The 16,988-nt window shown below is 45.5% G+C and overlaps 1 protein-coding gene across 2 annotated transcripts in view; it reads right to left on the minus strand.

The window, feature by feature from the left end:
• DNAH9 (dynein axonemal heavy chain 9) overlaps window positions 1–16,988 on the minus strand; it is a gene marked incomplete at its 5' end in the record, with an annotated part of 326,297 nt that overhangs the window by 141,651 nt on the left and 167,658 nt on the right. For both annotated transcript variants that reach the window (XM_080827022.1, XM_080827021.1), the window contains 3 exons: window positions 3,855–4,094; window positions 4,626–4,728; window positions 6,393–6,558. In XM_080827022.1, the coding sequence (XP_080683148.1) occupies window positions 3,855–4,094; window positions 4,626–4,728; window positions 6,393–6,558 (509 nt within the window). The remainder of the gene's footprint in view (window positions 1–3,854; window positions 4,095–4,625; window positions 4,729–6,392; window positions 6,559–16,988) is intronic.

Consider the following 16,988-nt stretch of genomic DNA (forward strand, 5'->3'; position numbering starts at 1 on the left):
ATGCAAGAGTGATCTAAGATTCAAAAATAATCAATATAATTTATCACATTTCCAGAAATAAGAAAAAAAAATCGATGTAATTATTTTAAGAGCTACAGAAAAGTTGCTTGTTAAGTTTCAACATATACTCATGGTTAAAACTCTTAGGAGACTATAATCAGGAAGGAATTTTCTTAATCTGGCAAAGAGCGTCTCCCAAAACCCAGAGTAAGCATCACACTTAATGGTCAACTAGTACAAGCTTTTTTTCCCTAAAAGTAGGAATGCAACAAGAAGCCATTCTCACAACTTCTCTTCAAAATTTTACTGGCAGTTGTAACCAGCACAATAAAACAAGAAAAAGAAATTATAAGATTAAAGGATTGGAAAGAAGGAAATCATCACTAGTATTTTTTTTTTTTTTACCAATAACATGATTGTATATGTAAGTATAAGCATAGCACTGAACGAAGTTACAAAGTGAGCTAAAAGTTACAAAAATAATATTCTATTTTGATAACATCCCAAAAAAGGCCAAAAGAACTTAGGGATCAGTTCGACTAGAAGTCCACACAGCATTTACCTCCAGGGGTGGGGGAGAAAAACCAAATCAAAAGGAGAAAAAAGGAAGACCTTTAGGGATGTGGGAATGTTCTGTTTTTCGATCTAAAGATCTTGATCTCTTTCTCATAGTTATGTAAGTGTGATGACTGTGACAATTAACCTAGTTGTGAGCTTATGACTTGTGTGCTTTCCTACATGTATATTATACTCTGATAAGTTTATTTTTGCAAAGAAAGAAATTCCATTAGGTCCCTTTGGCCCTACCCACACCTGTGTCTCAGCCTCCCTCCTTCTTGGCTCTCCTAGGTATCAGCCAGGGATGAGACGCAGAGGGCAGGGAGAAGCACCGACCAGGAACCCCAACTTCCTGGACTGTCTTTCACAGTGACGTGTGCTATCACTTGGAGCTTATAATCCCGGGAAAGCCAACTGCTCAGGATGCCCAGAAGTTAAGGGCTGAGTCGACGTGAGCCCACCAAGCACAGCCTCTGTATCACCTTAGTCACACTGGGATGGGAACGGTTAATGATTTCCGCTACTCGGAGCCCCTGATCGTGCCCTGATCAGGACAGTGAGGGAGGTGCAGAGAAGGTCTGAGTTACTGAGCCCTGGGTCAAGCCGAGTGGAGGAAAGCAGCGTGCTCTCTAGGTGACGCCTGTCTTCTCGCAGGCATTTAACAGATCCCCCCACCCCCACCCTGTGCCAATGCTTCCATCATCAGGCCTTCAGACAAGGAGGTGGGGAGGTAGGCAGGGGAGGCTGTGGTCAAGCTCTGAGCCTGAAACTGACCTCCGGAGGAGGAGGGCGGGGGACTGTGCGGCTGGAGGGAGGCAGGCACTCCCGGGGAGGGACGCATTTTCCTACCCACCCTTGTGGCAGGTGGCTGACAGCTGGCAGGCAGCCGAAAGCCTAGGGGATCGCCACTCAGGCTGCCCGAGTCAGGCAAAGACACAGGCTGGGGGGCGGGGGAGCGTGTGGAACAAGAGACCTTCCCCCTCACCTTTGCTCCCCCCCCCCAGCTTACCTGCACATTAGAACTGAACATTCTAGCTTTGGGTCTCAGTGCTGCTGCGTGTGCAAACATGATTGAGGTACTCGATTTCTTTGCGGCACAGCATTTTCATTTCCCAATTGGGAAGAATCAGTATTTCACCTTACCCGATCGTTTTGAGGATGAAACTGTTCGCTAACAGACGTGTAAGGCCTCGGACCGTTACAGACTCTTTATGTGGGGCCCACTCTGGCCTCCAGTGATCTTTATGATCCTGTCTCTCATCGGCCCCCTCCACCTTTCCCTTGGTTCCCATGGGGCCGGATGCTTTCCTATTCTTTCCACTGACACGGTGTGTACTTTCTACATTCGTGACCATTCATGCTGTCACCTAGCTGGTAACTTCCCTGAGCCTCTCTGAAATTGGGATAACAATGTGCATCCCAAAGGCTTGTCACGAGTATACAATTCAGGGTGTGTGGGTGACAAGGAGTCTGTCCGGACAGGAGTGGGATGCTTCTCGTAAAAGAGACTTGAGGCTCTCCTCCCTTCAGCTCTGCCCTATGAGTGATGTGAATTTGTTCTGACGACGTTAACTCCCTTTTCGGATTTGGGAAATGCAGAGAGTGACTCCCCCACCACGCCAAGCTGCAGTGAGGTTTCAGAGAGGGGGTGTGTGATAACAGAGGTCTTTCTCTGGGGCGCCTGGGGGGCTCAGTCAGTTAGGCATCTGCCTTTGGCTCAGGTCATGATCCCAGGGTCCTGGGACTGAGCCCCACATCGGGCTCTCTGCTCAGCGGGAAGCCTGCTTCTCCCTCTCCCACTCCCCCTGCTTGTGTTCCCTCTCTCGCTGTGTTTCTCTCTGTCAAATAAATAAATAAAATCTTAAAAAAGAGGTCTTTCTCAGCTAATACTCAAAAGATGAGAGACGAGAGTGGGCACGCACAAACTTGGCGATTATCCTGGCCTCACGGCTACAAGCCTTCAAGCGCAGTCTTTCTTGCTGCCTCAACTACCTTATGCTCGTTCTCTTCGTCAGAAGCACAGATGAGACGGGCAGAATGGTGTGGAGGACAGAGCGTCTGGCCAGGAACCCAAAGACCCAGATTCATGTTCTAGTTCCTTCACTGGCTGGCGGCACGCTCTCAGGGAAATCTCAGGGAAATCTCTGTTTCTCCTCGTATTTAGCAGAGCTGATGTTTGCGAGGGGCCCAGGACCCAGGAGGGCTGTCCTGAGTCAGCTTAGGCGTGTTCTCAAAGTCGTGCTCTCATGTGGGGCTCGGTGTCTGCACTGGTAGGTTCAGCCCTTCTGGAACACAGTCGCTAGATCTCTGAACTAATGTTTAGGGAATTTCTTCTCTTTCCAACCAAAAGGCCTGGCTGGACCATGCAGGCCCTGTGTTCTCACGGTCAGGGCCTTTGCTAGTCTGAGGTTCCCTGGAATCCCACCTGCTCAGGTAGGGCCCTGGGTAATGAATTCCACATAGCCGTGCTCGCCGTGGTAGGGCTCGCCTCACTTCCTGATCAGACAGACAGGCAGACATTCCCCTCCAGGTGTGGCCTCTGCTTGGGGTAAGAGGCATCCTTCCCTTTATCCTTGCTCAGGGCTCTCTGGGGGAGGAGTCTCTCTGAGAAGTAGTTTCTGCAGATTCCTGTCCAGATGGGAAAGTTGTGGACTCCCCCCACCCCGTGAGGATGGTGTGCCTGACCAAGAGGAAGAGGGGGCTGGGGTTCGCCGCACTGCCCTCTGGGCATTTTGGCAGTCAGGGTCAAGCAGCGGAAAGCAACAGGCAGAGACAGGCCATCACTACTCAGAGGAGCAGCTCGAAGAGACTCAAATGGCTGTGGCCTGGAAAGGAACCTGGAGTTTTTAAACCGAGGCCTCCCGGGGGCTGGCAGATGGTGTCTTATGAATATTCCAACATGGCTTTTTTTCAGGAAGCAGATCTCTCTTGCATGACTCAGGGGACGTTCTTTTTGTGCCCAAGAATAATGGGTATAGCACCAGGGCCTGCAAAACAGTTTTCTCTGCTTTCCTTCCGAGGCACAGTGGAATCATTCTATAGCATTTTCTTCAAGATGCCGAGCCTTCTGCAACCCAAAGGAATCAACTAAAAAATGCATCCTGGGGACGCAAACAGAGCTCTATCTGGTTGACGTCCTTCCTCGAGGATCCCATGGTACCCTGTTCACCTGTTTACAATGCTCATGATTCCACAGACCCGTGCGTGCGTTGGCCTAAGAGTTTGGCGTTAACTCTTGTTTTACTTAGAGTGGAAGGGACCAGAGTGTCACTGTGTCTCCGGGCAGATGGACTCACCTGGAAGATGTTGGCAAAGTCTCTGAGGTTGAAAATGTAGTGGAATTTGATCGCTGTGGGTAGGAACGTGGTGGCGATTTTCTGGTGGAAAGTCAGGGCCAGATTGATGAGCTGGGGGCTGGATTTCTGCAGGGATGCTGGGAAACGTCCGAGCGTCAGGTGCTGAGTCAAGATGGCGCCATAGATGGAGGCCAGGGCGTCCGCTCCCGGGAAGGAGAGCACAAACACGCTGAAATGACGCTGCCCAGGGGAACAGGATGTCAGTTAGAGAGTCATGAGTTAGAGTCAAAAATGCCTTTTGGGGATTTGGGTGAAATAATGAGGAATTCTTAGAAGGGCTTTGGATTCTATAATCTGGTCACATGTCTCATGCTGAACCTACAATTAGGTTGAATCTAAATGACTAGGGGGGTAACGGGCTTTGGGCCTTTAGTCAAAGATGTCAGCAGGTAGGAAGAGAGCAGAACTTGAACTCAGAGCATCTGAGTCCCAACAAGTATTTGATACTGAAGGTCCACATGAGAGTCATTTCATCGCTCTGAAGATGAGCCAAGTCAGATGACTCCATGACCCCTTCCAGCTCGAAAAGCTTCACGGCTCTGGGTCTGGAAGCACCTTTGTCCCCCTAGAAATGCAAATCAGCATCCTGTATGATTTGCCACTTTCAAAGGCTAGACAGGGGAAGGGCCAATGATTACTTGTCACTGAGAGATATCTGCTCTGGTAAGGTAGACTTTATTCAGGATTTGGGTACCCTGGCTCCCCCCATACCTGCAGGCGTGGGTTGATGGTGAAGCTGCCTGCGGTGGGGTTCATGCAGGAAACGTACTGCACATTCCTGACCTCCTTCAGGGACAGCTTGTTCCGATCATACCTAGAACGGACAGAAACCACAGTGAGAGTTGGGTGAGGGCCCAGGCAGGTGAATGCCTTGTCAAGGTGAGGTGGGATGTGTCCTATCATTCATGAGTTTGGGTGGATTAAAAAAAAAAAAAGTCTAGATCCATTGGTAGAGACTGAGAAAGGACAAGAGCCTAGGCCCAAATCTGGAGGGATCAGCATCTATGGGAGTAGCGTAGGAGAAAGAAGCCATAAAAATGGACTAAGGGGTAGGGTGGAAATCCAGGGTGTGTGGTCCCCCAGAAGGCAAAAGAAGTCAGTATGTCCAAAAGGAGAAAGCAGTCAACCATGTCCAGGGCTGTAGAGAGAAGAAGACAGTGACCCAACCCAACGGGTTTGTTGGATCTTACAGAAAGACAGAGTTAGGGGTCCAGCAAGAACAACCATTCAGTAAAGCAGAAGAAACAGAAACCAGGTGGTGGGGTGAGCAGTGTTGGGTAAGGTGGGGAAGTGGAAACAGAGCAGAGACATTTGGCTTTGTAGGGAGAAAGAACGGGCCAATAATTAGAAAATGGTGTTTCTGAACACAATAGAGGAAATCTAGGTGAGTCTCCATATTGAGGAGAAGGAACTCTTTAGGAGATGAGGGGCGGTTAGTGCAGGAAGTGGAAGAGAGTAGAAGTGAGAAGCTGGTGATGGTTCAGCTTCAGGGAAGGTGTGCCAGGACCGGGGAGAAAGTGAAGCAGGGGGAAGCAAGTAAGTTATACAGATGTGGAAGCAAGAAACAAAGATGGCGCCCATGGTCACCAGCAGAGGTGGGGTGGGAAGCTCGCAGACAAGTCCCAAGGCACAAAATAGCCATTGCTGAGAGTGGAAATGCAAACACGCTGAGGCAACAGGGCAGGGTTTCCAGGGAGTTCCTACTGCCCATCTAAGTCTGAAGTGTATGTGTAGGGCTGAAGGGTCCCGGTACAGTCCAGATGCTGGTGTGCACACTGCAGATGGTGATACACGGCAGGCATCCCACAAAGACACGAGGCCTGACTGACAGGCAACTCGGGGCATCATCACAACCATCATTCTCTCTGAGTTAGTTCCCTCTTTGCACTGACCATTTTCTCAGCAGATAATTCAATGCAGGAAGGTGGGTCAGAGTGGGGTGTCCAACCATGGACTTTTTTTTTTTTTGACAAGTTCAGACCTTTTGCCATGAAAAATTATGCTGTTTGACGAGACAGCGTGATACCCTGTGAGTCGCTCCAAAGGAGACACAGGCTGCGAAGGTCTGCTGACATCTGTGCGCACCACAGCGTGGGGTCTGTTCTCACTAGCACCTGCTTGGGGGCTGTGGGGCCACAGTGGGTGAATTCTGCTTTGGGGGTTTGGAGAAGGCAACTTTTGAGATGAACATTGAAGAAAAAGGTAGGTCTTTTTTTTTTTTTTTTTTTTTTTCCTTTAGATGAGAATGCAGAGATGAGAATCCCGGACCAAACTTCCCATGTAGGCATGAATGCCCATCGGGAACTCCCTAGGAAACAGAATCCCGTGAGGAATGTGGTTTGCTGTGGGGTTTCTCATTGGGCACCAGCACTCACCTGTGGTTTGTGGCTCCGGCAGAACAGCCTTCAGCCCTGCCTTAGGCCTCTCCCTCCCCCCAGCACCCCACAGGCCCCAGGCCCTTTGCATGCCTGCTCTTACCAGTGGCCATAGTCCAGATGCTGCCGGATGATGGTGTGGGGCTGCACGGTTCCGTAGGCATCCACCTCCGGCATGTTCATGTCATCAATGAAATAGATAAGCTTCTTGTGGCCTGGGGGGCCATAATTTCTGCCAGCCTTCTTTTCTAGAGGCTTTTCCAGGACAGCTGAGGAGATGAGCCAGTTGGTAAGGGAGGGAGGTTCAAACCTCAGATGCCAGCAGAGACAGAACAGGGGTGAAGGACAGGCAATGGTGCAGTGTGCACCTGCCTGCAAACCGCAGCACTTGCTATCGGATCTGGGATATTCTATGGGACCAGTGGTGACGCCGGGACTCAGCTGGTAGAGGGCGGCTGCATTGACCAGGCGTTCAACAAGCTTACAACGTGTCCTGTCTCAAGTCCTCGCAAACATGCACAATCTCACTGAAACCACGCAACATCTGTGCAAGATTAGTATGACCATTCCATTTTACAGATGGGGACACTGAGGTGCAGAAGAACAAAGGCACTTCGCTAAAGCGAAGCTGGGGTACAGATCTGGAGCAGTTACATTTCAGAGCCCACACTCCCATCTGTCATACTTGTGGTCCCCAGTTTTCTTGGCTTACGGAGTAGAAACAGAAGAAACCTTCACAGTCGGGAGGCCTGGGGCTCGACTCCCAAGGAAATCTACAGATACCTGGATCCTGGGTAGACCTGCTTCCTCTGGGTCACACAGTGTAGGAGCACAGAGGCTCTGTGGCTCCCACATCGGGGTGGGATGTCTTATCCCCAGGGGGATAAGACAGGAGCTAGTGGGTAGCTTGTCAGCAGAGGTCTCAGAGAGTTCTCCTCCTGGGGCGAACACAGCCTCAGGGAATTTCCCGGAAGCTTCCAGCATCCTGAAGGGCTCCTCTGCTGCCTTTAGGTTAATATCAGGCTCCAGGCGCAGCATCTCAGCACCTTCCTGGAGACTGACCTAGACTCTTCTAGAATCGTCCCTTCACGCAATGCCCTGCCCAGCCTGATGCGACTTGTTAAGAGTGACCTTAAGTAATGCAGTGGAGATCTATGTACTTTTTTTTTTCCCCCAATAAAGCAATTAAATATGTATTGCAAGAACTGACACTTATTACAGCTGGAAGCTCTAAGAACCATCTGATTCCTTCTCTTGAAAAACAAGTTTGTAAACAAGGAGGAAGTGTCAATAGACATTTGGAGGTGACAGATAGGAAGACAAGTTCCTTCAAGAAGCTTGAATATTCTAATTTTCTGGCCCTGAGTTAAATTAAGTGTTTCAAATATGAATTAGATTTAAATTTAATTAGCATTCAATTAACATACCCTATCAACCAATTAATCACCCAACACCTTTTTTCCCCCTAAAGATATAACAACTATATACGAGATCTGTCAAAATGAAATATAATTAATGGACTGCCAAGGACATGTTTTTGAGAACGGTCCTTCTTGTAGGGAAAATCTCCTCTTAAGAAGACTTGTTTCTCCTTCCCCCAGAGCAGTGATATTCAAATCAACCCCTGGAATGAGGCAGACCCCTATAATTTGGGTTGATTAAGCTCTTTTGCTTCTAAAGGATTGTTGAGGAGGAAAGCATGTCAGTTAGCAAGTGCGCTTGGAACACACCGGGTCACCCTGAAAGGAGGATGTTAAGTCCTCCAGGGAGGGAGGACTCCCTCGGGAAAGGCACACACATTTTTGAGCCCTGCGTGACCAAGCTCTCTTCCGAGTCACATCTCGGATGGCATGGGGGTCAAGTGATTGTTTCCAGGCAGAACTGGGGGACAGAAGTGGATCTCAGCGTTAGCAAACAGGTTGGTGGTGAAGGCACTCAACATGCGAGAAGTATAAAGAATTGTCATCCTCGCCCCAATCTTCTGGGCTCTGCCTTGTCGTAAACGAGTCCTGACAATCAAGCCCATGCCTGGGTCTGGAGTTCATGTGCTTCATCTTTTTTCTTTCTTTCTTTTTTCTTTTTAAGATTGACGGATTGATTGATTGCTTTGGAGAGCACGAGCGAGCAAGCATGAGTTGGGGGACAGTCGGGGAGGGAGAGACAGAACCTCAAGCAGACTCCCTACTGAGCACAGAGCCTGATGCAGGGCTTGGTCTCACGACCCTGAAATCATGACCTGAGTTGAGGTCAAGAGCTGGACGCTTAACTGCCTGAGTCACCCGGGCGCCCCCATCGGCTCCATTTTACCCAACTTCTCCACATGGATCGGCCTCACATTCAGCCAGTAGCCGTGTCCTGTGCCAGCCGCCCTCGGCTTTTGGTCACATAGTTCCTTCTGCAATATTTCAACACCATCATGCATTCGAGGAGCAATTTCCATTTCAAAGTGGGTTCCCATCTGTTCTCATTTCACTGTCTCCACCGTGACCACCCTTTGGCCATCGGCTCTCACCTGCTAGATCCAGCCAAGCGGCCTCCCTGCTTTCGCTCTGGATCCCATCACTATGTAGCATTCCCAAAAGAGCAGACAGGAGTCCCCTTGCCAAGATGTGAATCAGTTCCTGCCAGTCTCCTGCTTATAACTCACCTGGGGCATCCCATCCCGCCTGGGGCAAAAGCCAGTCTGGGTACGTCCATAAACCTTGTATCTCTGTTTTTCTCTCTGATGCTCCCCTGTCCACACTCTCTGCTCCAGCCATCCTGCTCTGTTACATTCACTGCCACAGGGCCTTTGCTCTAGCTGATGCTCCTGCCTGCCATCCTTTCTCCCAAAGGCCAGCCCAGTTTCCATTTGTCTGCTCAAATACCATTTCTCAGTGAGCCCTGCCCTGCACTAGGGCCAAAGTTAACTCCTCACCCCCAATCCCCTGTGCCTGCTTCATTTCTTCTTAAAATTTCACTTAAAATGCTCTATATTCTACTTATTTGTCTTATGTATTATCTTACCCTCTCCACACTATAAACTCCATGAGGACAGGCATTTTTCTCTGTTTTTCTGTCCTAACCCCAGCACCTAGAACATTATCTAGCACACAGTAGGGTGTCTGAAAGACACTTACAAAGAAGTGAATGAATGAATTTTATGACAAACCCCATGAATGGCAACAAAAGACACATTACCGCCATTTTGTAACTAAGAAAACAGAGGCTAAGGCAGGTTACGAGTCTTGCTGGAATTAGGATCTAGGGCCATAGATAACTGATTCTAGTGCCTCTCTCATACATCTCTTAGGGAGGGAATCCTTAGAAGCCCTCACACCCCAGTCTGCATCTAGGGCTGCCCTGGCCATTCCTGTCCAGGACTCTGACCCGGGTCACCTGGTGTCATTGTACCGTGAACCACTCGAACACTCTCATGACGTGGCTTCTGCCCCTGACAATGCCCCAGTTTGGTGAACTCACTGCCTGACCACGTTTTTGACAGAGATCCTTAGCAGTAAATCCTGTCCGACTTCACACCGATTTTCCTTTCCTTGGAACTCTTTTCTTCCCGCATCATCTAGTTTTTTCATGAGTTAAGACATTTCCATTATTACTGGAAGGGCTTTGCATTTATTCTCTCCAAATGTAACGTGCTCTGCACGCTTGCAAAAAGAATACATATTCAGGATATAAAGATTAAAAAACACAGAAAATCATAATGATGAAAATGAAAATTATCTGGAATTCGATCACCTCTCAGGAGCTATTAGTTTCAATACTGTAATGCATTTCATCCCAGTCTATTCACTCTGTTCCATTTCTCCTTTACAAAATCAGAATTATACTGCACATTCTATTTATAAAATATATATATATTCAATCCACGTACTGTAAACATCATTATGTAAAAACATATCCTGCTAAAACATGATTTTAATTGCTGCACTGTGTTCCATAATTTGGAGGTACCAAAATTTACAGGATGGTTTCTCTGTTGTCTGAAACATACATTGTATTCCTTTTTTTTTTTTTTTTTAATACTCTGAAACTACCTTTGCTTGTCCTGAGCAGTGTGTCCAGCCCACGAGGTGACATATCTTTTGTGATTTCATCTTGTGTTATCTCTTTTTTGAAAGACAGCAAGGCAGGTGGACAAGAGCTGTCAGTCGTAATGATGGAAGTGTGATGGGGCTCCTTTGAGGTCGAGAGTCCGATCTTTTCCGGTCCTGACCAACCTCAAACTTTTCATGAAAATGTTATGGAGAGCCCTATTACACAAAGGTTCTGATGCCTGAATTCCTAACCAATTAGGGCAATTAAGCACTCAAATATTTGTTCAACTAATAATTTAAATCACAGGTGGCTAGTAAGAGAATTCCAAATTGTGAACAGCATCATCTTTAAGCCTCCTCTCTTTGTGCTGCGAATATAAGCCCATCGATGACTTGGTACATTTCTTTGCTTCTCCTCTTTCTCTTTCTAGACCATCCTGTCTATGGGTCACTGCAAATTTCTTTAGTTTTAAAAATTACTTATATTTTCTAAAAGAATGAACAGAGGCTTCAAGTATTTAAACAGACATAAAACAGACCAATTAAGGGACTAAACAGAGATTCCAAAATAATACCGGAGAAGAAACATCTTTGGACCCATCTGTTATTATAACCAAATCAAAATGTATTGCACAGTGTCCTTTATGAACTGCCTACCTGAAATCTCAGAACTAAATCTGTGTTTAATGACAGCAACCACGTCATCCTGGCTACTGGAACAAATCTGCCTCTCATTTTGTATGAACAAAAATTTTCCAGGCACTAAATTCTAAAGGGCACATATTAGCGATACTTACAAAAGGAATATCAGGTTACAGAATGGGCATAACCTTCAACTGGGGTTTCACAGAAGATATAAAAGTAACTTAAAATGATCTTTGATCATACTAACCCTGAACAGAGCCCAAGGGTAGATCATTAAATTGTAATGCGGGAAAGGAAATGAAAGCAATGCAGTGGGTTTGTGGGGGTTGCAGGAGCTGGGGGCATGGGGAGGCGCGTGGGTCCCTGCCTCCCTCAGCATGAGGTGTCAGTGTTCTAAATCTGTGCTTTGGGCAGCTGTTGGAGAAAAGTCAATAGAAATCTGATGTTTCGATGACTACCTGAAGGGCCTATTTTATTTACTATCAAAGGGAAAGATATCCATGTGCTCTAGATATCAGATGAACGCAAGCGGAGCTGGCATTCTATTATGGAAAGCAAGAAGCATGGCTTACAGTCTTATCAAAGCAGAATGAGGCTATAAGCTCGATGCAATAAGACAGCTTGGCTATTAACTCATTGTGTGACTTTCAGGGAAGTCACTTAACACCTGCAAGCCTCATTTTTCTCATCTTGCCGAAACAGAGACTCCTGGATCTGTCATGGACACCATTTCCAAGTTCCTTCTCTTTAGTCACTTTCCAGCTAGGGTGGCCATGTTCCAGATCACTGGGGATTCTGGAGAGCTGTTATTTCCTGACATGGGCACTAACTCTCCCCTTCATTTTTTTCTTTTTTCCACTTGGAATACAGATGTGATGGCTGGAGCAGCAGCCATTCTGCCACCCTTATGGAGCACCTGAGAGAATATAAGTTGTAGCATTGATATCATTGAGCCATTGATTTAGCATCCGCAATTGCCTACCTCAAGACTTCTTGTTGCATGAAAAAAAAATCTGTTTATGTCATTATTCTCAGATTTTCTGCTGCATGCAGGCAAAGACATGACTGACATTGTCTCATTGGATAGGGAGGGTTAAATGAACCAAGGGGGTAAGACCCAAAGTTTGGCACAGTATAAACATTACGTAAAACATGTCCTTTATGTCCTTTAGTATAGTTGAGGTTAAACCCCCTAACCACCTCTTTTGCTTGGGTTCCTTTTGTTTTGACAGTAGGGTTTTGAAATTATTGCATAGTATTTACAGATCCTTACATTCAAGAAGGATTTGATATTATTATAACAATAGCTTCCATTTACTAAGCCCTTATTGCAAGCCAGGACCCATTCTGAGTGTTCTACATACTTTATCTTGCTATTCGAGAACAAAAAGAATGAACTGTTGATATGCTCAAAAATGTGGCAAATCTCAAGATCATGCTGAGTGAAAAAAACAGACAAAGAGCGCATATTGTAATTCCATTATAGACAATTCTAGAAAATGCAAACTAACGTATTGTGACAGAAATAGGTCAGTGTTTGTGTAGGCATGGGCAGGGTGGAAGGTAAGGGGGAGAGGCACTTTCAGAAGTGATGGATACGCTCATTATTTCAACTGTTGTGATAGCATCCGGGTGTGTAAATATTTCAAAACTTATCAAACAGTATACTTTAATATGTGCCATGTGTTGTAGGTCAATTATAACTCAATGATTTTTTTTTTTTAAAGGGAAAATGTCGAAAAAGATCTGCCGCCTTTAGTGGGAAAATGGATAAAAAGGCTGACTTATTCACACAATGGAATCCTGCACAGCAGTGAAAACCAGTGAAATAGATCTACCTGTATTGAAATAGACAATGATTTAAGAAGTTGCTAAAGGTGGGGCGCCCGGGTGGCTCAGTGGGTTAAGCCTCTGCCTTCTGCTCGGGTCATGATCCCAGGGTCCTGGGATCGAGCCCCACATAGGGCTCTCTGCTCAGCAGGGAGCCTGTTTCCTCCTCTCTCTCTGCCTGCCTCTCTGCCTACTTGTGATCTCTATCTGTCAAATAAATAAATCTTTTTTAAAAAGTTGCTAAAGGAAGTTACAGTATGATATATATTTAAAGTGTAACTGTAACACAACATTGTGTATTTTTATGGGCACATATATGTACTAAAAGTGTAAATTTGTGTCTTTTCATGTGTCTGTTTGCCATCTGGATGTCTTTGGAAAAAGTCTAGTCATGTCTTCTGCCCACTTTTTAATTGGATTATTTGTTTTTTGGGGGTGTTAAGTTGTCTAAGTTCTTTATATATTCTGGATACTAACCCTTTATCAGATACATCGTTTGCAAATAGCTTCTCTCATCCCATAGGTTGCCTTTTAGTTTTGTTAAATTATTTCCTTCTCTGTGCATAAGCTTTTTATTTTGATGTAGTCCCAGTTGTTTATTTTTGCTTTTGCTTTCCTTGACTTAGGAGACATAACTAGAAAGAAGTTGCTTCGGTTGATGTCAAAGAGGTTACTATGTGTTCTCCTCTAGGAATCTCATGGTTTCAGGTCTCCCATTTGGGTCTTTCATCCATTTTGCTCAGCATCACTGATCAGGGAAACGCAAATCAAAACCACAATGAGCTATCACTTCCCATCTCTCAGAATGGCTAAAATCAACAACACAAGAAACAAAAGGTGTTAACAAGGAAGCAGAGAAAGAGGAACCCTCATGCTCTGTTGGTGGGAATGCAAACTGGTGCAGCCACCCTGGAAAAGGCCATGGTAGTTCCTCAAAAAAGAACGATCCAAGATACAGCAATTGCACTGCTAGGTGTTTACCCAAAGGATACAAAAGTACTGATTCAAAGGGATACGTGCACCCCGATGTTTTTAGCAGCATTATCTACAATAGCCAAATTATGGAAACAGCCTAAGTGTTCATCAACTGATGAATAGATAAAGAAGACGTGGTGTGTATAAAATAGAATATCACCCGGCCATAAAAAAGAATGAAATCTTGCCATTTGCCATGATGTGGATGGAGCTAGAGAGCATAATGCTAAGTGAAATAAGTCAATCAGAGAAAGACAAAGACCAGATAATTTCCTTTGTATCTGGAATTTCAGAAATAAATAAGAAAAGGGCAGGGGACTGGGGAGAGAGAAGCAAACCAGGAACAGACTCTTAAGTATAGAAAACAAACAGATGGTCCTTAAAGGGGCGGTGGGGGTAGGGATGGGTGAACTAGGTGATGGGGATTAAGGAGGGCACCTGTGATGACCACGGGGGCAGGGGGTAGTTTATGGAAGTACTGAATCACTCTGTTGTGTACCTGAAGTTAATATTACAGCATGTGTCAACTGGGGTTTAAAAACTTAAAAAAAGGTGTAAGTTTGAAATGATACACATCAACTTCAGTCCTCAAAGAGGGGCCAGGAGGGAGGATGGGGGCGTCTTTTCAATGCTAAGATTCACTGCAAAAATGACAGGATTGTAATGTCTGTGAAATCTGGGTGGGGGATACATGGGCATCTGTTATATTATTTTTTTGGACATTTCTGCATGCTTGAAACAGTTCTTAATTTTTAAAAAAGTTTAAGAAATTCTCCCAGGTCCTTCTTAGCATCCAGTTCCCCCTGCCAGGGGCACCTATTATCAGTTTATTGTATGTCCTCCTGGAGATAGTCTAAGTATATGTAAGTATAAAAATATATAAATATTTTATCTCTTTTTTGTTTTTTCTTCAAATTTTTATTTAAGTTCTAACTAGTCAACACAATGTGGATTGTGTAATGATGGTTTCAGGAGTAGAACTCAGGGATTCATCACTTACATACAACCTCCTGGGCTCTTCACAAGTGCCCTCCTTAATACCCACCACCCATCTAGACAATTCCCAACCCAACTCCCTCCACCAACCCTCAGTCTGTTTTTTTGTTTTTTTTTTTTAAATGTAGTCTCCAGGTTCAGTGCAGAGCCCAAGGTGGGGATCGAACTCATGCCCATGAGCTCAAGACCTGAGCCGAGATCAAGAGTTGGATGCTCAACTGACTGAGCCTCCCAGGCGCCCCTTGTTCTTTATCATTCTATCTCTCTTTAAATGTGACACATTTTGGAGCATACTGTATACTCTCTTCTGTATCTTGCTTTTCTCGTGCAACAAAGCTGTGGACATAGTTCCAACTCTGTTCATACAGAATGTCCTCATTCTCTGTAATAATGCTTGGCACTCTGTCATGTGGATAATTAGGCTACTTCCCACCATTTGCCACTACAGACCCGATATAAATGCACATTTTGCACATCTGTCTGGGTGTACTACCTGCCCTTTGAGGCAGACTGCTTTGCAACACATTCAATCCTTTTGTAATTACACAAGGTCTTAAGCACGACCAACAATGCAAACACTCGGCTGCGAAAAGAAGCAAAAGGAGGGCTGGGGTCAGGATGTGGGTGGGGAACCTGCCTCTTTGTCCAGGGCAGAGCAGCTATCCTTGGAGTTCTTGTAGCTCCTTTTTGAAAGTTTCCATTTCCTCTTGGATATCAGCTTTCTGGCTCCCCCTTTTCTAAATGTCATGGGCACCCTTACGCCTGCCATTTTGTTGCTTCTAAAACGTTTTAGGCTGAGAATCCAAAGAAACAAGGTTGTTTGGATTGTGACCAAAGAAAGAGGCAGGGGGATCCAATAAGGGAATTCAGCATTTTTTTCAGAGTCAAGGGTATGAGCTCTGTTGCGTGGACTCTGGCATTTTTCGCTGGCTCCTCTGGGGCTCTGGGTGACTCCCCGGTTCCTACTTGCTTCTGGATGGGTGAGGTTAGAGACCCCTGCCTCATCCATCCTTAGTGTGGAGGATGGATGGGATCAAGAGGCCGCTGGGGAAGTCACAGGATGCAGACATGTTGCATCCGGTGAGGAGCAAGGAGCCAGTGTTCTCCTGGGTCTACTGACAGCAATCTGATGCTTTTGGATAAATCTGTGTTCCAGCAGGCAAGGAGGGGACAATCCTCCAGGTTAGGGGCCCAGAATGAGAGAGAGAGAGGTCCGGGCACTGCAGGAAGGTCATCTACCTTTCCTCGAGTATAAGTTTTTATTCTCCATTTGAAGTATTTTTCTAACCTAGGAATAAATCTAACCAAAGAGGCAAAGAATCTATACTCAGAAAACTATAAAGTACTCATGAAAGAAATTGAGGAAGACACAAAGAAATGGAAAAATATTCCATGCTCATGGATTGGAAGAACAAATATTGTGAAAATGTCTATTCTACCTAAAGCAATCTACACATTTAATGCAATCCCTATCAAAATCCCATCCATTTTTTTAAAGAAATAGAACAAATAATCCTAAAATTTATATGGAACCAGAAAAGACCTCGAATAGCCAAAGGAATATTGAAAAAGAAAGCCAAAGTCGGTGGTATCACAATTCCAGACTTCAAGCTCTATCACAAAGCTGTCATCATCAAGACAGTATGGTACTGGCACAAAAACAGACATATAGACCAATGGAACAGAATAGAGAGCCCAGAAATAGACCCTCAACTCTACGGTCAACTAATCTTCGACAAAGCAGGAAAGAATATCCAATGGAAAAAAGACAGCCTCTTCAACAAATGGTGCTGGGAAAATTGGACAGCCACATGCAGAAAAATGAAATTGGACTATTTCCTTACACCACACACGAAAATAGACTCAAAATGGATGAAGGACCTCAATGTGCGAAAGGAATCTATCAAAATCCTTGAGGACAATGCAGGCAGCAACCTCTTTGACCTCAACCGCAGCAACTTCTTCCTAGGAACATCGCCAAAGGCAACAGAAGCAAGGGCAAAAATGAACTATTGGGATTTCATCAAGATCAAAAGCTTTTGCACAGCAAAGGAAACAGTTAACAAAACCAAAAGACAACTGACAGAATGGGAGAAGATATTTGCAAACGACATATCAGATAAAGGGCTAGTATCCAAAATCTATAAAGAGCTTATCAAACTCAATACCCAAAGAACAAATAATCCAGTCAAGAAATGGGCAGAGGACATGAACAGACA

This window comes from Martes martes (genome assembly GCF_963455335.1).
Source record: "Martes martes genome assembly, chromosome: 16".
Lineage (NCBI taxonomy): Eukaryota > Metazoa > Chordata > Mammalia > Carnivora > Mustelidae > Martes > Martes martes.